Here is a 24,576-nt window from a genome sequence, read left to right as displayed (position 1 = left end):
TTGTCAACACAAAATCCGAAGTTGCGTTTTGCCAGTGAAAGCAATACAGACTCCGTCAGGATACAACAGATGTGTCATTTAACTTATTGCAAGTTGATGAACCCTAACGAGGGTCTTGGAAATATTTTCTGAAGGTTAAAAAATGACATGGTCTTGCTTTAACTGGAATGATCAAATATAATTTTATTGGGATTTTTTTTTTATTTGAATTAATTGTAATTTTAATTGCTAGCTTAAAAGTTGTTCATGCTCTTGCTATAACGGTGCCAAATCTATGTTGGTAACAGATTCTGCATCTATCTGGTCTTTAAGTCTGATGTAACGTTTATTACTGTATTTGCGGGTCCAAACCTAATTGCGGGTTGAACAAAACAACAACAACAACAACAACAACAAGGGCCAAGGGCAGACGACCCGCTCTACCGCCCAGTAACTTCTTTCTTCAGTGAGTCACATTTTCAGTGATAGGAAAGTGGTAAAATGACAATCTGTTCAAACAACAGGGAACACAGCACTGCAGCACTGTAGAAATGTGAGGCTTGGACCGGCTTGGAAATGGAAGTAATACTTTGAAAAGGCGTTATGTCTCGAGTTAATGGCCTGATAGGTAACAGCTGCGTGGGGTGTGATCCCATTGTGCAGTCCTTTACCCTCCATTGTCGTCTCTGTTCTTGTTTCGTCCCTGTGTGTTCCCCTCATTCTCTTCTATTCCTCTCTGAGAGTTTCTGTTATTGGTATCTGTCTCTCTTTCTTTCCAGGAGGGTGATGGGGATGCGGTCCTGTGACTCCCGATGTCTCTTCAGCGGTTCTAAAGGGGAGGTCTGCTGTATTGAGCCGTTGCGTGCTCCTCCAGACTTCAGAGACCATCCCATCACACACTACTCTCTGCTGGCTATGGCCTCTCTCACTAAGGTACACAAACACACACAGTTCAGTTCACAGTGCATCCTCCATCTTCTGCTTCTCCACCCAGCCATGTGTAAAGCTTGTGATGTCTTTGCCTTTTGGTTTTCTTTCACTAGATTCTGGTCATTGGACTAAAGCCCTCACTGAAAGTCTGGATGACGTTTCCCTACAGCAAGGTTTGTATATTTGTCTGCTTTTTCATGTAGTTGTGAATGAGCCAATGCTGGCCCAGAGTTATTAGTACAGTGAGAGGTTTAATTCTGTGTTAGGAGCTGATTCTGTGCTGAGATTATCAGTTAGCCTGGCTTCTTGAGTTCCTGTCTATCACAGAGTGAGTTAAAACAATGGTGATTGATCTTATGACCCACTAATGAAAGAACTTGTTGTCTTTTTGAGTATTCCAGTCTGTTGCATGTTTTTTGTTTCTTCATTTTGTTTCTTTATCGAATTGAAATCACCCAAACTCCGGGCTCTCAATGCGATGTAAATTAGTCTAACTAACGGAACATTAATCCTCCATTTTACCGGCAATGTTCTTCGTCCTATGTAGGAACAGTGTGTGCGCGCATGTCCTGCAGTGACACTGCCATAAAGTCAAACAAGCTGGGTTAAAGGGCAGAACTTATGAGTCAGGTCTATAAACGGCAAGAGATCATTTCTTGTTCATTGTGAATCAGGTAACTGATTTTCTCACCTGTGCTCTTAATAGCCACAAAGATGCAGTCATAAAACAGATGAAATACATGTGTGGGTGATGTCTACGCTGTCCCTGCACAGGTGTTTCTTTGATCAAAAAAACTGAATGTATCCACATGCATCCTCAGTTCAACCTAAGCGACTCTTTGATCTGGTCAAGTCATTTTAATTTATATGGTACAAACGTACAACTATCAAATTTGCCTCAGTGGGCTTTAAAACCTGTTCAGCGAACACCACTGTCTATCCTTAGATATGGTGACCTTAACAATCACCACTCAAAAGAAAATCTTGTCCATGTTAACATGAGTTAAAGACCATGCCACACAGTAAAGTTTGTCTGTTTCATAATGAATGAGCTGGATTTAATGCAACTAACACTGTTACAAATACCACATCCCACTGCAGGTTTTATATAATAATAGGGCTTAAGTGACAAAATGTGTTGTTCAGTGCATTGCAACAAATCCAAGTGTTACTTTTGAAATAATCTCTATGGTTAAATTCCTATCATGTATAGAACGATCCCAGCAGAACTCTGTGGGCTCCAAGTTTAAAGTTTAAAATGTGTATGTGTCACGGTAGGAAGAGCACTGGTGTAAATAATAAAATGAATGACAGTTGAATTAGTGTGTCTGGCATAAAGGGAATTTTTTATTACCACTACCTAACCATGGACACAGTGTTTTCAACCTTATTTACAACTATGAGCATTTGGAAGATGACTTTCAGAGGCTAATTAAGAGGTCAATTACTGACGTGCTGTGATGTGTTGTCTTTTCACCAGTCCGATCCGTCCAGTGTTCCTCAGCTGGCCTGGCAGTTTGTCCCTGTTCAGAAGACGGTCAACCCCATCCTGGCTTTTTGTAAAGGAGATACAGTCCACTTCCTCCTGGTATCTGCCTTTAAAACAGCAAAATACACAATACACAAAGTCCAGCTTTTGTTATATTCTTTTTTTCTACTAGGTTCAGATTACTTTTCTCATAAAGTACGTACTAATTTCAGATTAGAGCTGTAACTATTAATCGATTAGTTAAAAGGGAAGCTATGCTGGTGCTAACCAGTGCTAATTTAGTTTATAGTAAAGCACAACTGATACAAGCAAGTAAAAGACACATATTCACAACGGAGCGTACCTATGTTCCCCGGTTCCAATGTTCCCCAGGTCCTATGTTCCCTGCGTTGTTTTTAAAAAAAAAACTTCAGATGTTCCCCGCTTTTCCCAAAGAGGCTCCTATGTTCCCTGGTCGGTTATTTTCCCCCACAATCAGGGTCGAATTCCTCTGCAAATAGTTCAAATATATATATATAACACGTTAACAACAGTTAATAACATGTTAACAACATGTTGATTTTTCACATGTTAACATGTTAAAAATGTGTTAACGCATTGCCAACAGGCTCTGTTCCCGTTCTTCGTCTCGGTGCCCGTACCCATTAACGGTATTCATAGACTCCAGCCAGAATAAAGGAAACATTTCATTAAGTTGGCTGCAAAAGTTTTAAACTTAAATCCAGAGATTTTTGAATGAAATAAATTGTTCAGATGAGATCTAAATGATTCAGATACAGAATACTTAATTTATTCCAAATGGGCGAGTGCAACATGGACACTTATGTACAGCGTATTTATTAGGATCCTAACACTTTTCAAAATGAACAATGATCTGTAACAAACAAAATAAACAAGTATTAACTTTGGATATGCACAGTGTTGAGATTTATAGTAACATGTAACTCTCTGTATGGATCATAGGTAGTATGGTTTTAAGGTTAAGTTGTTACATATAACATTTGGGCTCAAGGTAATCAGGTATTTTATTTTCTGAACCATAAAATGTATTTGACAAACCACAAAGCACATCAAAGGCTTCACTTTATCTGTATCTGTATCATCTCCTAGCCTAGTTTGTTTCATATGTAAGTTATTTATTTTTAAATTCTTTATGTAGTCGTTGTTTTCAATTTATAGCTAATAAACCTTTCAGTAGTTTATTACTGAACCCACGCCATCACATCCTGCTCCACCCACCACATACGTTTCCTTTAATGTTTCTCTCTTTGCTGTGTTTGTTCAGGTAAAGAAGGAGGAGACGGGGACCATCCATGTCATCAAACAAAAACAGCTGCAACTCAGCTGTGACATCATCAGCCTGAGTGTAAGTACCTAACTCTCCTTCACGTCTTTCCTTGACCTCATGACGTTTCCTATCCAGGTCATGGAAATGTTTTAAGGTGCAGACAAAGATGTCACTGGAAGTAAAAAAAAAAAAAATGAAGCAAAAATAAATAACGTAATTCAAGAAAGAGAAAAACAACAAAATTAAGTAAATAAATAGAAAAGGGGGGGGGGGGGGTGTATCTCCTTCCAGGTATTAGGAAGTGAAGACTATTACTAATAATAATAATTTCCCAGTCTGGGATCATTAAAGTAATTCTATTCTATTCTATTAATAAGAGCCAGCAGTGGGTCCAAGGTTTGGTGGAATGCTGTCAAAGATCCCCTCTGTGAAAACCTTTACTTCTCTAACCTCAGACATTGTAAAATTTCACGTATCAAACTATTAGAAACATGTTTCCATTTAAGGAGAATGTTACGTCTGGCGAGCAGGGTGGTAAAGGCCAAGACACGTTGTGTAGTAATGGGCAGATTTTTAGATGGTGGGAGCCCCAAAAGAGCTGTCAGGGGATTGGATAACCTGTGAATTTTACTGTAAATGTTGTGCTCATGGAGACATTGAAAGTCCTGTCACCATGTTCTCCATGTACAATGATGCACAGATTTATTTTCACTTCTGTCAGACCGTCAGTGGTGAAAACTAAGATAGGATAAAAGAAACTCTGAACCCCAGACAAAGAAGAAAATGTAGTGAAAAGCTGGTTGCAACCAACTCAGTTTGTATGGGAAGCTGCATGGTCAGCGTTACATTCACTTCTAGTTGAGTTTGCCTGTTTTTCTCTACATTGATGCCTACCAGGGAAGGGTTTTCTACCACAGGTGTGATCGAACTCCTTTATGGCTCATGTTTGAATCAAAACAAATATCTTTGTTTTCTGTAAGTGCATGACTTGTTCTCCTCCTGTCTCTGTGTCTCTGCAGTGGATTAACAGTCGTACGCTGGTCCTGGTAGACAGCCATGAAAAGCTGCAGGTTGTGGACCGGCCCAGTCAGGAGGTTTTGGAGACTCTGGACTTGGAGCAGGTGCAACTGGTCTATAACAGCCGACATTTCAAATCACTGGCAACTGGAGGGAATGTCTCCCAGGCTCTGGTGAGGGATTAGCTGATGGGTAATAGGGTCAGAGGTCAAAGCAGAAGCTCAGATAGAGTGTTTCACACAGAGATGCTGAAGCATGGGCAAGATCAGAAATATAATGTATTTAAAGGTTAACGCATGTAAACCTATTGCAGCTGACCCGAAAAAATACAAATATGACCCTGGAAACTAGCATAATAGGGCCTCTTTAACTTAATCAACACTACTAACACATTAAAATCAATCAGTACATATAACATAGATACAGTTCTGTGCTTAGCCGCATCTGCAAAGCTATATAGCAGTGTAGTGCCCGGCTGCAGTTAGTAACCAGTCCATGAAAGGAGGGAGGAAAAGTTTGGGTGCTGTTGCTGTCAACCGGCGGCCTGTGAATTGGGAGCCAGGCTGAAGAATGGTGGTTCGATGGTCAGAAAGTATTTACTGTGTTATGTTGCTTCTGCAGGTCAGAGGAGACTGGGTGACTCAGAGTGTTAACTTGGTTGTGTCTCCTGTTGCCTACAGTTAACTCAGTTGACTTAGCTGGCTAACTTGCTTGACTAGCTGCGTTGACTAGCTGTGTTGACTAGCTGCGCTAATTACCTAGTTACAGTGTGTATCCATAGACTGTATAAAAAATGGACTGAGCCTCTCCGTCAAGGTCCGTTCTCTCAACTTGATCTAATCGTCCTCACCTGCAGGAGTCTCCATCTTGTCAGACTTTGACTCCGCCTCATTTCCTCTTACCAAAAAAGGGCATGTATGTGAAGTTGGGGGGAGGGAGATACGTCCACCTGGCTGACGTTTACCTCTGAGGCGAAGTGAGGGCCAGAGTCTAGCTGTCAGTCAAGAGACCATGCCCCAAATTATTCATAAACATTAACCTCCAAATAAATAAAAACTAGCATGGTACAAAAAAATTCACCCCCCTCAGTGTTGTCATGGAGATATGACCTAAACATACAGACTAGAATGTTTTTTTTGCCCCAGGTCTTAAACAGGTTTAATGATGCTGTGAAAATGGCCTGTTTAACATGGGAGTGCTCTGAAAACTTAGAAACTGCTTTGTTATGAAACCTGCCCCCAGTGGACACTCAGAGAACTGCCGTTTTTGGCACTTCCTTATTGGATCAAACAGGAAATCGCTGTGGTGGGGGCTTGTGTGTAATCAGTAGTCGATAGGAAAAAAAGCATGCACTTTCAGGCGGCTCTGCTCCATGCAGGCTGCATCAAGCCTTCAGGATAGAAGCAACGGTGCCGAAATGATGTGAAAAAACAACAACAACAACACAAGCTTTACCTTTAAACTGAGGGAGGACTTCGCCATGGTCACTAACATTACTACCAAAAAGATCCATTTCTGTTGTAGTTCTGTCCAAAAGTCGGCTATTTCCCCCCAAACTTTCCAAATTGTTGTGATTTTGACAAAGGTGAACCAGAAGAAAAAGCCGTATTTCAACCAGCTGTATGTTGGTGGAGCGCCATCCATTGTACCGGAGGTCGAGTTACTCCAGCATTTTCCCATTCAAACCCCTTTCATGTATAAGTGGGTAACTTCAATAATCGGATTATTCCCTTAACCAGGGTATGGCCACTCTCCCCTTATAAGGGTGGTACCCATGTATTGAGGCTACTCAGTCTCATGACGCCAGTAGATCACACCCCAGTAAGAGGTGCCTGTCATTGCAGCAGGGGCTGTTTGAAAAACTGTGACATCACAAGAGGCAGTTTGGTATCAGATTTAACACAGCTCTCTCTAAAGCCTAAAAAGGTTCCATACAACTTGTAACTGCAGTGTTACTCCAAAATCTGTGAACAGACTTGGATGAGCAGTATCAGTGTCATGTTTTGCTTCACTGTCTAATTAACATTTCACTACATCAGCAGCAAAGCCAATATCCATCCATTCCTCTCTTTAACAAATAGGGAAATTTCCATCCATACATTTCTTCTAGTCTCTGCGTTTCTTGTAGTCCCTGACTTGTTTGATTATATCACACTAATCCTGATCTCTGTCTGTTGTAGGCTTTAGTTGGAGAAAAGGCCTGCTACCAGTCAGTCTCCAGCTACGCAGGACAGATTGTCTATTTGGGTACCAAGGTACTGTGTTGTATGTGTGTTCTATTTGTTGTCTCTGTGTTTACAACAGTTGTTAGCTGTCATTTCTGTTAGTGGAGTTGTTTCTCCTGTCACATTGGCTAACTGTAATTGTTGGTAACCATTTTGAAAAGAAAAAGCTAACTATTGTTGCAGTGGCAAGAGTCGCTTGTTCTTCACACCTTCTCACAAGAAGAGGCGATGACATGACATTTCAACACAATAAATACCAAACTTGATGCATCCTCCTAGACATGACCCTAGATCGTGCAAACCAAATTTCTTACCAATCCATGCTGACAATTATTAGATATAAACATTTTTTTCCTTTGTGGCGTCCTTTAGAATTAGATTTGAGTTCAGGGTGTGTTCAAGGTGTGTTCCAGGTGCTGAATTGGACATATCCTGAAGGAGGAGGAGGAGGAGGAGATTTATTTATGTGTGGGGACACGTCCTTTTAAAAGTTCATTGGTTTGGTGGTCAGCTCTTTCATTGGTCAATATCTTCAAGACCCAAACACATATCATAACAACAAATTTTTATCAAAGGTTGGGTGAAATGCACTTTGCCAATCCTGCAGCTGCTTCGGAGCCTCAGTGAAGGGGGCGTTATTTGTCCCAGCAGCTGAGTGAGCGGAGACGGGCAAAAACCAGAGTGAATATAGGCCGAGCATTCACTCCATGGACTGAGAGAAAGGAGAGAAACACCATTCAAACGCACGCCCAAATGGCTACGGTTCTCCTTGATCGTTAACATCACTTTTATCTTTACTTAGCTGGAACGGCTAATGCTAACGGCTAACGCTAACAGTCAGTCAAACTCCTCTAATACTTGTTTTTATGGTGTGATTTTCTGGAGGGGACGGGTTCAAACAAGCTCAAACAGACTCCGGTCTCCTGGAGGCTACTGGGCAACAAACCTGGCAACCCGACTGCCGGAATTATTTTTTGTTGTTGTGACTACGATCTTGACACTAGATGGTGGTGTTCTACTCATTCTACATATTCAACCTTTAACATTTTTGCAAGCTTGGTCCAGTAATGATCCTCAAATGTATTTTGTACAAAGCTGGTACTGTTGAAGTTAAACCATGTCCACTCAATTAATATAGTAAAAAAACTGAAATAATACACTCTGGTATTTGTGCAAAAACTGTTATTACATGTATAAGCTTTTGATAATGTGAAATTAGATTTTTCTTTTTGTCACATGCTAAGATTGTGTGTGAAGGTTAAAAATGTCTCTTGTTCTAATCTGCAGTTTCTTTCTTTCTTTCTTATTCTTGAACTGTGGGGAATTCTCTTGTCGTGCAGTCTGCTCACATTATGACTCTAAGGAACTGGAGAGAGGTATGTACGATACAGTAGCTGTTTTCAGTTTGTCTGTGTATACTTACGCAAGCGCTGAAAAGCAAGGTGAAAAAAAAATTCAGGCATTGTTGGCCTTAACCCAAGAATCTAAACTTTGAGGCTTAATAAGTCTGTTTTGAAAGCCGTGCCTGACGCATGATACAAGGGCAAGTGAAGGTTTAGCAAAATGCAGCATAAACAACATGTTTTACTGAATTAATGAACTATAAATGTCTGTAAAACATAATGGGACTGTGTATAGGTGCTGACTTGGGTTAAACAGTGTAGATTTAAGGTCTGATGGAATCGAATAGTGTGAAGAGACTGCGTGTTCCACATGGCTACTTAATATTCATGTTGATGGGTGACGTGATCATGAACCCTGCAGGCAGTGTAACCTACCTAATGTGTTTATGATGCACCTGGATGCAAGAAATGCAATATGTGAAATAAATGTAACAACAAATAGCAAGTTAAGTCCACCCCTGGAGATTATTTGTACATCACAGCTGATGCGTCTGGACATGGCTGGTACACAGGAGGTCTGTGTGTTTGAACTGTAGCACATTAATATTAACGGGATACAATTTGAGCTATCTGATAAAGGTAGTGCTGTAATAATACATTCTCAATGCCAACACGTGTTTAATGTGTATTTGTTGTTTTGTTGTATTTGTGATATATACATTTACACGGTGTATAAACTAGATTTTAGCAGTTATGATTAATGCTGAATATACCGTCTATTTGTAAGAATCCATGAATGTTTAATAGAAAATGCATCTTTTCTTGTGCTCCTTTTGTACTGGAAATTATTTAGTTTACATCAGTACACCAAAAACCGCTCTCTTGCATTTGATTCATGATCCTCCTTGTTTCTGTGTGTCCAGCGTGTAGACTGCCTGCTCAAACAGGAGCATTTTGTTGAGGCTCTCTCTCTGGCCTGGTCCTTCCATGAGGGAACTGCTAAGGCTGTGGTTGGTGGGTATGGCACATGCACACATCCAGCAGCCTGAAAATCAATCTGTTGCTCACAGTCTCACAGCAAGTGTTTGGTTCCACTTCTTTTTACTGACTTATTGATTTGTGTTGATGGGTTTGTGGTCCTTTGATCAAGGAATGTTATAGTCTCGCTAAGCCAGACCAGATCTCCACAGCACTGTGTAAACACTGGAGTATGGCTTGTTTGTAAAAATCTGTTGTTATAACAACAAAATTAACGTCTGATGTGTATTTATTCCAGGGCTGTTTGGAGATCCAGTAAAAAGGAGGGGAGTGGTAGCTGACAAGGTAAAAACAGAAAACTATTACCGTCCTAAATCTACCATGAACATTCCTTTACTCATCTTTTTTTACCAGTAACACACCTTGTGTGCAGATGGTAGAGATCCTGTTCCAGTTAGCAGAGCATGCTTTGAAGAAGTGTCCAGAACAAGGCAAGATCCAAGTGATGGAACAACATTTCCACGTAAGATAACATGCCTGAAAGAACACACCTTACAGAGTCCTTGTCTGCCATAAAGTCAGTACAGTCACAGAATACTAACATCTTGGCAAATACAGAGGAAAATCCAGCACTGTTTTTTTTTAAGCTTTCGACAGTACAGCTGGAGATTGACAGGAAATGCGAGAGAGAGAGAGAGAGAGAGAGAGAGAGGGGACTTTTTAAGTATAAAAATCGATGTAGCATAACCGTCGGGGTCCGTTCTCTCAACTTGATCCAATCGTCCTCGCCTACAGGAGTCTCCATCTTGTCACATTTTGACTCCGCCTCCTTTCCTCTTACCAAAAAAGGGCAAGTATGTGACGTTGGGAGGGAAATACGTCCATCTGGTTGACGTATTCCTTCGAGGGCCAGAGGCTAGCTGTCACTCAAGAGGCCACGCCCCTAATTATTCATAATCTTTAACCTCCAATAAAATAAAACTAGCCTGGTACAAAAAAATTCACCCCCTTTAGTGTTGTTGTTTAACATGGGGGTCAATGAGAAACTGCTCTATTATGAAACCTGTCCCTAGTGGACACTCAGAGAACTGCAGTTTATGCTACTTCTGTATTTGTCCATGCAGATCAGTTGTTAGAAACATAATAAATTGGCGATTTCTGAATGGAACGTTTCAAAAATGTGTTTTTCAAAATAAGGAGAATCGACTGGGGATATGTAGATATAGATTTCTCTCATTTATGCTCTGTCTCTCTCCCTCCTTCTCTCTTTGTGGTATGTTCAGGATGTGGTTCCAGTCTTGGTGGATTACTGCCTGCTGCTAAAGAGGGCGTAAGTATGCATTCATAGGCACATGTATGCAAACACAACCAGTGAAGACCTTAAGGGTTAGACTCATGGACTGTAGCTGATGGCAGATGTAATGAAATATAAACATGAATCAGCTGATTTTCTGCATATGTTGTATCCTTGTATGAATGTTTCATTGTTGATTTATTAACCTCCTCAAGTCTATTATTCTGTTACATATCCCGTTAGGCTTCTAAAATGTTTTCCATGATGAATAGCAGGATCACATATCCATTCTACTAAATTCAAAATCTTAAATGTTCCGCCTGACACTTTTGGTATCGTCTTGCTCAATTTTGAAATAAAGTTCTCTGGGTTGGAATAAAGCTCAGCGACATAACATGAAGTTGGATGGGAACATCAATGATAAATGTTTAAGGAATTTCATTTCATGTTCACACTGACTTGCAACAAACCAGGGAGAAACAGAGCTGTAGGGTAACTCCTTCATTGGACATACCGTACCCAAGCACGCTTCACGGCTAAAGTCTAGTTTGTTTGACCAGTAAGCAACTGTAAAGCAGCTTTTGTAAAGCACCGATGCAGCCACATTTGAATCTAATGGAAACACACCTTCTGCTGCAGACAAGCACAAAAGGGTCTGCAAAAGGGGTAGATTTTCAGACCCCTACCCCTTAACTCTGTTTCAAGGGGCAAGGGGTACAAATGAGAACTGGGATTGTGTGTAAATAACATGAGGGTTGAGTTTTAGTAGTAAAGACTAAAATTCAACCCTCATGTTATGAATAATGATATGTGGGGGCGTGGTTAAACCAAGAATGAACCATGTAGTCGTAATATAAAATATTAGATCGATTTGATGATCATGAACTGCCGAGTTACTAACAGTTATTTCCTTGTGAGCTCTTTGTGACACCAGAGAACATAAATGTCAGTGTGAACAATAAACAGAAGTAAAAGGCTTCTGTCCTATGTGCGTGTGTGTACAGGGACCTGATGTTCAACCAGCTCTATGCTCGCCTGGTAGAGAACATGGTTGCTAAGGGTGTCTTTCTGGAGTCACTGGAGTCATACATTGTTGCGGACCGCCTTGGTCACCTCACCACGCCCATCATGAGGGACCTCCTGGCACATTACCATGGCAATGGTATGATGGACAGCCTAGAGAGATGCATTGTCCATCTGGATGTGACCAGCCTGGACATACAGCAGGTGTGTGTGTGTGTGTATATATATATACAGCAACAACTGTGTGGATGGATGGAGAGTAAGTAATGCTGTCCTCAGCAGTAAGCAGCAATCAGCCAAAGATAGCGAGGACTAAGTAGACTAGTAGTAGAGTAATTATTCTCTGCATTTACATTTCTTGATTTCTCAAATAACTTTCACCAATGGTATTCTGTGTGTGTGTATGTGTTGAAGGTGGTTAAAGTGTGTTGGGAGAACCAACTCTATGATGCCATGATCTACGTTTTCAACACTGGCATAAATGACTACATCACACCTATGGAGGTAAGAGTACCGGCAAAAGGTTGTTCCATCATGTCAGAGCTGATGCAAAACCTTTGCTTATGTTTCTTAACCAATAGGACGAGTTTGATTTCACTTGGATTCAAATAGCAATATGTTTACAAAATACAAACCATTTCATCTTTAAAGCCTCCCCTCACTAAGCTGTTTGCTCCCTTACTTTAGATTCAGGTTTATCATTTCCTACAAAAAGATTTGTGAAGCAAACCTCACTGCTGTTGAAGGATTATGAATTGTGTTTCTGGTGAACATGTTTCCAAATCAGCTTTTCATGCTAGAAACTACACATATTATTGACAAATTCAATGAATAACATGACCTTAAGCTTCAGCTATAATTTCTTACTAAAAGTAAGAGTTAGATCATCGAGTTCACCTAAGGCTCATTTATGCTCTACGTTAGATACGCATACAGATACGGACGGAGCCTTCTGTCCTTACTCTGCGTACATTTCGTCCGTATTTCTGTACATATCCTGCAAGCTTGCGGATGCGTACTGATAAGGACCAGAAATCGTGGGGGCAGTGTCTGGCATTGTACACAAAAAGTGCCGTGAATAGCAGGAGCGAGCAAGACATTTAAAGCCCCGACGGACATCCGGAAATACTGACACAATACAGACCACTGCGTCTACAGCGCTGCCGGCCATTTTGCCTCCTTCTCAACAGACGCAGGATCATTATCTCCTCCGTCGTAGCCATGTTTGTTGTTGTCATAAACACTTTTGAATCTGAGCGACGCCCTCTAGAGGATGTTTTGCTCAACGTCCATTCCAACATAAAGGACGCATGAAAGCACGAGGGCGGTGACGTTTACAACGTAGATAACGTACGTCCCTATTTACCCACAAAACGGGAGCAGAAATGAGCCTTAACGCCACCTTAAATGGCTCTTACTCATCACATTGTAATATACAGTGATGTGCAGGCCTGGGATCAGGTTATATTAAGCAGGTGCATGTGCATGCTGGAAATGGTGTTGATACAGAATACTGTGGTAAATAATGAGAATGTGTTTGTAAGAGACAATCACAAGCCTGTAGTGAACTATAGTCAACTTCAGCCTCATCAGCCACAGCTCCCCATCTGCTTTTGGATTGCTGATGTAAAATGTTCATGTATTGTCTTCATTTATTTGTAAAGAAGAAGAATTATAAATTATAGATAACACACCCCTCAATCTTGTCTACTCTGTGTTTATATTTCAGAAACTCTTTTCAGTGATTGGCCAACCTCTTAGAATGGGGAGGAACCTAACAGGTAAGGCTGAAAACCACACACCAGCATCTTGGTAGCATCTTAGTTTGAAAAGCACATTCAAATCTTGAACTCTGCTCTCTTTCTTCCTGTAAAGACGAGGAAGTTGTGATGGGAAACAAACTTCTGGTGTACATAAGGTAATTCACACAGATATTAGTTTATCTGTGGCAAGTATGATGCTCCACAGGTGCTAAGAAGAATAATGCATACACTGTACACTGTATATATATTGTGAAATACAATGATGCCATATATCTATACTAGGGCTTTTAATCGCAATTATTTGCATGATTGTCCATAGTTAACCACTTTTTATCAGTTCTAAATGTACCTTGAAGGGATATTTTTCAAGTTTTTAATACTCTTACCAACATGGGAGTGGACAAATGTGTTTGCTTTATGTAAATGTGTGTTTATTCTTATTGCAATAACCCAGAATAACCTCAAAGGTTCTGCATGCTCACAAATCTGCTGAGAGGGCAGATTAAACTTAGTAAAATTACAACAGTGTAGTGAAACAATCCTTTGGCGAGGGGGAGGAGCCTCTCTGAATCAGCTGGATGTTTGTCCAGCAGGTTGTGTTTGAGACTGGACGTGCTCTGGTGGTAACTCATTTCACATGGACAGTAAATGCAGAGACCTTTGGTTTGGTCCAGAGAACCATCTGCCTTTGAATGTGAACCTGCCGTTCAAAAGAGCCTCTTTATTCATTCCTGCTCTAAGACGTTTGATTCTGCTTGTTCTCCACCGTGTCGCTGCTGTAGCACTTCAGGATTTCACAAACTACTATATATATATATATATATATATATATATATATATATACAGTATATATATATATATATATATATATATATATATATATATATATATATATATATACTGTATATATACACCTTACTAAGTATGAACACTTAAGTGTTAATTAACTGTTAAATACTGCATTTACTTATGGTCATTAAGTTTTAAAAAAAAACTAAACGTGATGGTGTATACATTCATGTGTGTTTGTATATATAGCTGCTGTCTTGCAGGAAGGGCTTATCCACTTGGAGACATCCCTGAAGACCTTGTAGTTCAAGTCAAGAATCAGGTATGTTGTTACTATTTTGTGACTACTACAAACATCAGACCAGAAGGTGCTCTCCCCTGTTCTGCAGGATATACCTGTTCAGCTCACCAAAGGGGTTGCTTCTGTTTTTGCAGAGGGTCACTATAGAGTTCAGATGTGTGGTAATGGTTGGATTTCTAGCCTCTGTATATGGGGGCACCTTCTCCAACCACAAGCCAGTAGGCGCCCTCATATACAGAGGCCCAGGATTTGACTCCGACCTATGGCCCTATGCTGCATTTCATCTACCCTCTCTCTCTCTCCCCCTTTTCCTGTCACCCTTCAGCTGTCCTGATAAGTAAAGCCATGAAAAGGCTAATAACAAACAACTGCAAAAGTTAATTTTGTTACAGCCAAATTACATGGGGAAGAATAGAGGAGTCGTGTAACATTACTTGCCCACTGCACATGTCCATACTGTTTTAACTTGTGTCCGCCCTGCTCTATCAGTCACTTGTGGCCGTTTGAATTCCTCGCCCTCTCGTCACAATGCCAGCTTGGTTTGCTCACCAGGTATCCCAGCATGCTTTGTGCAGGCTGCTTCTCATACACAATGAATGAGTGTGAATTTAGTCGGCAATCAGGTTGCGTGTAGTGGGCAAGAACCGTACAAATAGCCTGCGGTGGTGTGCATGGTTTCCATGGTTCATGTTGCAGCTTCGGTTGGATGCAATAGACGCTGCAATAGCCGTGCCGCGACTCTTATGCACCCCATGTGTTTTGGCCGTTACAGAGGTCAGCATGGAAATAGGACAGGAGTGAGGCTTTCTATTAGCTCTTTCTTAGCTCCAATGAATGTTGAACAAATAGTGAAAAACGGGCTGTTTTTCAGTGATTTGTTCCTGTGTGGATCGCAATCCAGTGCTGAATGGAGAGACCAGTACCCTGCAAAGTTGACCGAGTATGACCACCACTCATTGCTCTGATTCAATACACTTGATCAGTGTTGTGCCTAAGGTTCCCTTTTAAACAAATCTGGTGTTGACAGGATGTGACTGAACAACAATAAACCCTATTTGCTAGTTACCATTGTTATAAACTTGTAACAGTACAGTTTACTTTTAAACATAGAACAGTATGTGTATGATAAATAAGTGTGTGTCTGTGTGTGTCTGTGTGTGTGTCTGTCTGTGTCTGTGTATGTGTATGTGTATGTGTATGTATGTATGTGTGTGTGTGTGTGTGTCTGTGTCTGTGTCTGTGTCTGTGTCTGACAGGTGTTTGAGTTCCTTATCCGTCTCCATTCAGCTGACTCGATAGAGGGGGAGGATGTTTTCCCGTTTATCTGTACACTCCTCCACTTTGATACCCGGGAGTTCCTCAACGTCCTGGCCATGGTGAGATTTCCTTTTCTAATTTGAATTCTTGCTGATAACATGTTTGTTTAATGTTAAAAGTCTGGGTTACTGTACTGCAGGCCATTAATCTCAATCAGTTCCATTTTAACACCACCCTCTCCTTCAGTAGAAGCGTCAGCTAATATGCCATTTAATATGTTATGCAAGAAGTGCTACTGATGAAATTGAAGTCTTTGTAAAGCAGAGCTTCCATCTGGATACATTGGCCTGAATATTTATTGCTAGATTATTCCCCACATTAGTCCTTTGCATCACAGGGAGGCCTGGTCCCATGGCAATAACTCTGCTGGCCCGTTGCTCCATTATCAAACAGAAACAAAGTGATAACTACAGAGGATTGAACCTCAGAAAAACAAACACATGTGTTTATGTTACAGAGAAATATTGTAATATTATATTATATATTTGTCATAATTATATACAATAGTTTCAGCTCTGAGTGTTAGAAGCTCTGTGATCGGTAGGCCTGAGCTCCAGAAAGGAGGGTCTACCATATCTATTTGTATGATTCACAGCCAATGATTTCTGTCATCCAACTTTCATTTTCATACATCTCTTTCAGGTTGTATTTTATACTTCTTAGAAAATTCAACTGTCGCCTTTGCAAGGCGAAATTTGCTTTTTGTATTTTTTTCTCTGTCCTTTAAGATTTGTCTCTTACTCCTTTCTAGACATTTGAAGACTTTAAGAATGATAAGCAGGCCCTTGAGTACCAGCAGAGGATAGTGGACATCTTACTGCAGGTAAAATCACAGAAATCATTCCCTGTTCCATTGTGTTTGTTTCATATGATGGTTGATGGTGAAGGCAGCATGGTGCACGAAGAGAAGATTTCTGGTTAGTTATGCTGGACAGAAATATCTGATGGTTTAAGAAAGCTGCCATTAATATTGTTAACTACCATAACGGATTTAATCTTCTCTATATACTTTTCTTTTCTTTAATCATAAATGTGTCTTTCTGGTTACCTAGGTGATGGTAGACAACCCAGACTTTACTCCATCCCAGGTGGGCGGGCTCTTCACGTTTTTGGCTCGCCAGTTGGCCAAACCAGACAACACGCTTTTTGTGAACAGGAACCTCTTTGATCAGGTAGTCAGATGCCCCAAATATTTCATTATACCTCATATTATCGTGATACTTTCTCTCAGAGCTGGCTGCTCATAAAGGCACTACAAGCACTGCTCCACTGGTATCTGGCAGAATACCACTTCCAGTGTTGTGCCTAAACGATAGTTCATGAACTCGTTCATATTTTGGGGCGAACGTGAACTGAACATACTGTATTCTGATTCCGATTATTAAAGTATTTCTGATTCTGATTCTGAATGTTAGTGTGAACGCGTTCATTCTGGTGTCTGTGAACGACACGCTCTCTCTGTTTAACTTTGTTCAGTAGGGCCCCACATTTCTATAGGCATGGTCCAGGTGAAACCCAGGCTAAAACACACTGTAAACAGGCTTTAATATGGAGCGTAAAACACACCAACACATCAAACGACTCAAACGACTTAGTACCATTCATCCACATCTTTTTGCTCTGACTGTCTCTCCAGGTTCTGGAGTTCCTGTGCTGCCCAGACGATGACTCCCGTCACACTGAGAGGCAACAGGTTGGTAAAGAAAACACATGTTTGAGATCCTGAAAGCCTGTTCTTGACCAGTGCCAGAACACACACAGGAGGATCTTCTTGATGATGTCATCATGTCATGTAGCTGGTTCTTATTGTGACTGGTTTGTAGGTTCTGCTGGAGCTGCTGCAGGTCGGTGGTGTGGTCCAGTTTAATGAAGAAAGGCTGTTGACTTTGGCAGAAAAGGCCAAGTTGTGAGTAACTGACCAAAGACTAAACCAGAGACTTTTTTGAGAGATTTTGTAACTTTTTAGGGTTCTGAGATTATTATTATTAATATTATTATATTTATTATTATTATTATTATTATTATTATTATTATTATTATTATTATTATTATTATTATATTTTGTAGCCTCAATCTTCCTGTTTTACCCTCCAGCTACCAAATCTGTGAATTTCTCTATGAGAAGAACCATCTGTATGACAGGATCATTGACTGCTACCTCAGAGACCCCCTCAGAAAGGTAACATACATTTCAGATTTATCCAATTATATATTTTGTGTGTGTGTAAGTGCGTGCGTGCGTGCGTGCGTGCATGCGTGCGTGCGTGCATGCTTTTTGTCAGTGGGTATTGGTTAGTAGACTCAAAAAAGAGCCGGACAGCTGGTGTAATGTAGTTTCAGGTCAGCTGTAACAGGTGGCCTGGATGTGTGGAGGGAACTCCTTAATGTTAGAGTCCTGTTAAGGTACGTCCACACGATCAAAAACAACCTTTTTTTTTCTCCGTCGTTCTTAAAAAGTTTTTCCGTCCACACGGATTCGGCTCAAAAAAAATCTGCGTCCACATGAAACCAGTGAAAATGACTCCAAACGCTGTAGTCCACATGCCAGTCCTAGATGTGGCGCTGTAACTGTCACAGAAATACACCAACAACAGAGAAGAAGAGACGGGGAGACGCTGTGGAGAATCCAAACACCGGAGAGTTTCTCTCCAAATCTGAAGACTTCCCAAATCCTCCTCCATCCTTGAGACAAATGTGTCCACTGTTTCTGGTGTTAGTGGAGACTTTTGTGCTGTTTGGACTCTGATGCACCAATCACTCTGCAGTTAGTGTCCTCAAGGAGCAGAGGGTGCTGCTGGGAGCCCCTTCCCCGTCCCAAAGCACTCACAAGTGCCACTTTCTCACTACATTTAGATACTTTTCACACCTTCTTAGAACTGGATTTAGTAACAGAGACTAGAGAGCAGATTAGCTCCTTATTCAGAGCATCAGGGAAAAGGAGAAATCTGTGGTCGGCCTAATTCATTCCCATGCATGTGGCTCAGAGTCCAGTTCAGTAAACAGTCTATGGGTCCGTCTCTCTCCTCTCACGCAGAAGCACTGTTGTTGTTATGTAATGCAGCGGGGGTTAGAGGTCGGAGGGGAGATGGCGGCGAAGTATGTGGTTTAGCCACGGGGGGCGTTCTCAAATCTTCCCACTCTGGGACCTGGTTACAAAAAAAATACCGTTTTCAGGCTCCGATAACGCAGACTGCGTGTGGATGGTCGGCCTAACCGATAATAAAAATGAGCAGTTACAGGAAAACGCATCCTCGTGTGGATGGACCTTTAATGTTTGTAATGTAGTTGGCAAATTCAAATTAAGCATTTCAAATGTGTGTGTGTGTCAGGGGGAGGTCTTCAACTACATCCACAATCTGCTTTCCATGCCCGGCTACAGCCCTGAGGAGAAACAAGCAGTCAAGGACAAAGTACTGCGACACATGCAGGTAAGGACACACTCAGACAAATATGATTGTCCCTTCATTTCTGGCCAGTTCATGGTGGTAACAAGCTAAGAAGGGTAGAAAGGGGGTCCTTCTCCCCAGCCATGTCCTGGAGCTCTTCTTGGGGAACCTGAAGTACTTACAGGCTAGATGGGATATGTAGACATGTTCTCATTTGTGTGAACCAGCCATTTAGCATCAGCATCTTTTTAAGAGCAAAAGCTATACTCCAAGCAGACAGGGAGACACGAGTGTCTCCATTCTAGATGGATGATTGGTCTTTTTGTATTTAATGAGTATTATAGTATTCCATTCACATAGCTGTTAAGCAAACACAGTCTTGAGCTGGCTGAAGGAGAGTGACAGGGCTGCTTGGTCACAAGTTGAATGAACAAACTCTTGTATCAGACTTGATTTGTTTTGTGAACTTTTTTTTAGTGCAGTTATCTAGTTTTTATACTTGCATCAAGAAAGTTTACAGAGAAGGAAGACATCTCCCCACAGTCACCATGATGAGATGTAGATGTTTTCAGGCCTGGACACTTATGAATCATGTGCACTTTGGGGCAGATTGGACGATGTATGGTGAAGTTACAACAACTTGCTGTTTCTCAGCGAAGGATGGTCCATAGCTACGACTAAACCACCACAAAGCAATCTGTAACATTAATGATCCCATATTTATTCCAGCACCCTTTGCACTCTGCTCCATTGCACTATTGTCATTATGTTTCATTGTCCTGTGTTCTACCATATATATACTTATATTTATATCTGTACATGGTAGTCAAATGTTTGTTTACCTTTGTTTCATCATGTTATCCTTGTTTTCAGCTGTCTGTCTCTTTCTACTCCTTTGTCACACTCCCTTGGCCGTTAAAGCGGACTGTGATTCCGATTCTAATGATATGTCTGTAAGTGATTGAGTTTGCATTAGCATAAAAAGCCTCTAACATATGTTCACAGGAGCTGGTGAGCTTTGACCCTAGCAAGTCTGCTGATCTAGTGGTATTTCACTTCACTAACAAGGTGCAGGATATCATCTCTGAGCTTCAGGTAAGGTCAAAATACATAATGATGTCATTATATCCTCTTCATCTGGTAATAATATATGTCTTACAACTAGGAATGCGACAATATGAAAATGTTATGCCACGATTATCGTGGCCAAAATAATTACGTTTCACAATATTATCCCAATAATCATGAAAACATACAGTACTTGAAACTGTATGTATACAGTGCCTTAAAATGGCACTAAAACACACGGGAATTGAGTGGTGTCTGGCTGCAGCCCTGGAGCCCTGCAATTCTGAGCCCCTAGTTTTTCACTACAGCGCCACCTACTGAATTGGATGACCACAAATAAATATCAACGCATAGCCTATATATAAACCATGTATAAACCGAAGCAGGAGAGGTTTCTCTGCGAAATGAAAAGCGTCAGCAAACATCAGTACTCGGTGAATAAGTTTTATATGTTACAACAATTTTGATATTGGGTAAGTCTGTTTACCATCCAAGCTTGCTTGACTCACCAAGTGCTTCTCGTGAAATTATGCTATATGCTCCTATCCAGTAGATGACATAAGTTCGTGTATCGACCTCGTTTCAATAAAAATGGTTTATTCGCGAGCCCAAAAAACAAACTTATTTTAATATTAAAATGTGTCAAGGTTGAATTCAGCCTGCTGCAGGGAAGGTGATGGGGCAAGCATGAGGTCAGAGAGGAAGATGTCGATGCCTATGCGTGCTGCTGTATCATATTCCTATATAGTAGGTCATCAGTGCCCCCAGTATTTGTCAGGGGAACTATGAGGAAAGATGAGGTAGGGCGTGTGGCCATGGTCAAATTTTGCTGCATCGATTGCCAGATGTAAGACGGCATGCGCCGAACTTCCTTAGATATTCAGAGGTGACAGTGCACGGAATGCACCTGAAGAAAGCATTACATGTTGACTACAGTATCGTACCGTGCCAAAACAGGTTTCACGGGTAAAGTCTAGTTTGTTTGACCAGTGTGAGTGCAACCGTACCGCGCCTAGGTGAGGCACGCTTGCTGGCTACGGACCGTTTTGGAAAGGTGGGCTTTTGTAAAGCACGTCTGCACATGTACGCACATGTATGTGCACCTGTTCGGACAGCGTGATGACGTATAGGCAGCAAGAAGCATTCGCCGAGGCCCAGGTAGTGTGAGTACAAACGGGCCTGGGCCGCGGGAGGAGAGTGAGGGGGGGGACAAGTACCCTAAAGCACGGGGCACGGTACGTACGGACAGTGTGAGTGTGCCCTTTATGGCCACAAGTGAACCTAAGCCATTCCAATGATAGACCAATAGAGCCATCTTCTACTTCATCTGAAGAACCAATGATCCAGGAGCATGAGCCTGGCCAAAAGGCCTGGAAAGACCCCCCTGTAACACATTCATTTGAGTGAGTTCCTGAAGCTGCCACAGAGACAATGTCTCCTTCTGGAACCACATCAGCCCTGGGTAGACTGGGTGCACCAGCATTCTCTACCCCATACCAGAATATAGGGTCTTCTTCGTCTTGAAGAGGAGTCAAATAGTCTCCAGAGTTAAATACAGTTGCCACATTGGCTGCTGTGGGTCGCTAAAGTCTGAGCGATAGCACCCTGTGAAACTGTGCAGGAAATAGTATGCAGTAAAAGGAGAGCGACACACACTAGTACAGCAGCTGTCAATATCAGCTCACATCGGGCACATGATCTTGCTAGCATCCCAGTAAGTTAGCCAGAGCGAGAGCACGCTGCTAACTGGGAGAACAGGACATGGGATAATGTATAGCAGTACAGTGAGAGGGGAGCAAGGACACTCTCGTCACTGACACAGCACGTTGTCAATATCAGCCAACACTAAGCGTACACTCGTCAGCTTAACGTTACCACCAAGTTAGCCTGAGCGAGAATCTGCTAATAGGTATAAAGGAAAACCACGTACACACATCGTATACATACTCTTGCTAGCGTCCCACCAAGTTAGCCTGAGCGAACACACCCTGCCAACCGTGAGAACAGGACGCGAACAATCAACAATAAAATATATTACATTTGATTACATCACATCATATTTTCTATAGCCTAAATTAATTAAAACAAAATGGTGAGTAAATGATCAGTTTAAAGTTTGTCAATTGTAAAATTCAACCTGAATAGTTCTAACTTTTTTCCCTAATACGGTGGCAGTGTGGCTGAATGTATGAATTGTTACCCAATGAATCAATTTATCTTCTCTCTCTCTCTCTCTCTCGCTCTCTCTCTCTCTCTCTCTCCCTCTCTCCCTCTCTCTCTCTCTCTCTCTCTCTCTCTCCCTCTCTCCCTCTCTCTCTAGGATGACCAGCTACTTTTCAAGTTCCTCAGCTGCCTCCTGGAGCCACGGTACAGTATCTCTGCTACCTCGCTCTTGAGTCTGCATCCTCTCCACCCTCTTTATCACCTCCTTTTCTTCCTTCTCACGTCTCATCTGCTCTGTTATTCAGGGAAGGCCATCATTCAGGGAGCGTCCTGCCTCTCGAACGTGACCTCCATGAGCTTCTGCTGGACTTACTGTGCCGCTTTGCTCCCCAGCAGCTCCTGAGCTTTCTCCAGACCTCCCAGCACTACAGACTGGAGGAGGCCATTCAAGTACTATTTGCTATACTTATATATTCATTGCATGTGTTTGTGTAAAACAGTAAATGACCATGTTGCAAGAACAGCAGGAAAGATGAAAGATGAAAACGTGCCACACATTACACCTGCTAAAAAAAAGCCTATTAGCATTGTCATTGTGAGCATGTTAGAATGCTGATGCATTTAGCTAAAAACACCAATGGCTTACAGGCTGCTATTATAGTAAGCCATATGGATATAAGATATCATCACAAAACATCAAGTCAAATTGCAAAGGAGTCTTTATAAAATACACAAGTATACCAGTACTTAAAACTATTAAACTAGTAGTTTACTAAGAGTGTACTGAAAAGGGTACTTTCATGAACTTATAGCAATAAGTATATGACTAGTAAACTACATACCTGCAAACTAGTGCTTTTCAGCGAAATTCACGGTTTTGAATCAAAATATGTCATTTACGTGAATCGTGTGGATCCGAAGAGCTTCTATTCTCGCCATTGTCTTCATGTCTAACAACTTTTTGCGGTACTACAATTTTCAGGTAACTGTTAATTCGCAAAAACCGTCACCTTTTTCACCACCTTTGAGCTTGCAGGTCAGAAACTAAAGGATACCTATAAGTTAACTTGTAGTATAGTTCACAGTATAATTGCAGTTAGAAATACAACTTGAACTTAAGCTAGTGTGTTCTTAAAGTTTACTAATTTTACATGTAAGTAATACTTAAAGCGTACTTTCGTAAAGTAAATGGTGGACAAGAAGTATACATAAAGTAGTAAACTATCAGTATACCTTTATTATAGTTGCAGTACAAAATAAAACTTATATGTAAACTAGTCAGAAGATCGGGGGTTTAGCCCCAGCTCCTCCTGTTCAGACACACAGATTGAAATACTCAGCAAAAAGGCAACAAGTGTCTTCATTAGTGGGTCATATGATCAATCACCATTGTTTTAACTCACTCTGTCACAGAGAGAAACCAAACAGACAATTAACTAAATGAAAATCTTACACCTCTAACATAAAGGGACTTTATTGTGTTATTCATGAAACCAACTTTAATTTATTTGATCAATATCATGCTTTGGTTTAAGACAAGAGAAACAATGCATTTAAATATAGGCCTTCTTCTCCTATATTGTGTCTTAATATGATAAGCAGACATTCAATGCACTTAAAATATTTTGAACTAATGTTGGTGAAAACTAGTCTAAAATACGTGCGTGTTAAATGACTATGACTAAATTTAAAATGGCTGTCAAAATGAACACTGGGTGATTCGGGTCACTCATAACTGCTTGTTTAATTTTCCAGATGAGAAACTGCACAAAAGTACTGTATGTACTGAGGCCCAAAGAGCCCGTCCCGGTAGGGCGCGCTTTGGAGGCTCACGTTCTTTTCCCCACATGCGCGCTTCATCTCCGCTGCTACAACTCCATCCTAGGGGAAACACTGCTCACTGCATTATATCCCATTGATGATGATGGGACCTCTGAGAGATGTGCTTTTCTCTGTCTTTCTGTCCATGTCTTTCTCTCTAGATAACAGAGAAGTACCACCACAATGAGGCGACGGCCTATCTGCTGGAGAAGATGGGAGATGTTCATGGAGCTTTTGCGGTCTTGTTAGAGGTAGCTTCAAAACACCAACAGAATCATGTCTTAGATTAATTCAAAATTCACCAATCTGACACATGAATACTAGGACTCTAAAGTAGTAGTGACTTATATAGGAAAAATAAAGGGAACCCTTGGTATTGGAAGAAAATCCAACCTTATTTTA

The 24,576-nt window shown here is 41.2% G+C and overlaps 1 protein-coding gene across 2 annotated transcripts in view; it reads left to right on the top strand.

The window, feature by feature from the left end:
- Positions 1–24,576, top strand: part of vps8 (VPS8 subunit of CORVET complex) — a 58,713-nt gene that overhangs the window by 17,147 nt on the left and 16,990 nt on the right. Inside the window, exons 10-36 of one of the 2 annotated variants that reach the window (XM_083922713.1) lie at positions 759–912; positions 1,023–1,082; positions 2,390–2,497; positions 3,684–3,764; positions 4,706–4,807; positions 6,884–6,958; positions 8,269–8,304; positions 9,195–9,285; positions 9,548–9,594; positions 9,683–9,772; positions 10,533–10,579; positions 11,548–11,770; positions 11,981–12,070; positions 13,296–13,347; positions 13,442–13,484; positions 14,368–14,440; positions 15,676–15,795; positions 16,488–16,559; positions 16,789–16,908; positions 17,373–17,429; positions 17,560–17,642; positions 17,831–17,915; positions 19,066–19,164; positions 20,128–20,217; positions 22,511–22,557; positions 22,659–22,803; positions 24,336–24,425. In XM_083922713.1, the coding sequence (XP_083778839.1) occupies positions 759–912; positions 1,023–1,082; positions 2,390–2,497; positions 3,684–3,764; positions 4,706–4,807; positions 6,884–6,958; positions 8,269–8,304; positions 9,195–9,285; positions 9,548–9,594; positions 9,683–9,772; positions 10,533–10,579; positions 11,548–11,770; positions 11,981–12,070; positions 13,296–13,347; positions 13,442–13,484; positions 14,368–14,440; positions 15,676–15,795; positions 16,488–16,559; positions 16,789–16,908; positions 17,373–17,429; positions 17,560–17,642; positions 17,831–17,915; positions 19,066–19,164; positions 20,128–20,217; positions 22,511–22,557; positions 22,659–22,803; positions 24,336–24,425 (2,380 nt within the window). Of the gene's footprint in view, positions 1–758; positions 913–1,022; positions 1,083–2,389; positions 2,498–3,683; positions 3,765–4,705; positions 4,877–6,883; positions 6,959–8,268; positions 8,305–9,194; positions 9,286–9,547; positions 9,595–9,682; positions 9,773–10,532; positions 10,580–11,547; positions 11,771–11,980; positions 12,071–13,295; positions 13,348–13,441; positions 13,485–14,367; positions 14,441–15,675; positions 15,796–16,487; positions 16,560–16,788; positions 16,909–17,372; positions 17,430–17,559; positions 17,643–17,830; positions 17,916–19,065; positions 19,165–20,127; positions 20,218–22,510; positions 22,558–22,658; positions 22,804–24,335; positions 24,426–24,576 lie in introns of both variants that reach the window. The other variant, XM_083922712.1, reaches the window with a different exon arrangement.

The sequence above is a fragment of the Echiichthys vipera genome, assembly GCF_963691815.1.
Source record: "Echiichthys vipera genome assembly, chromosome: 11".
In the NCBI taxonomy this organism is placed as follows: Eukaryota; Metazoa; Chordata; class Actinopteri; order Perciformes; family Trachinidae; genus Echiichthys; species Echiichthys vipera.
This window is presented reverse-complemented; position numbering and strand designations above follow the sequence as displayed.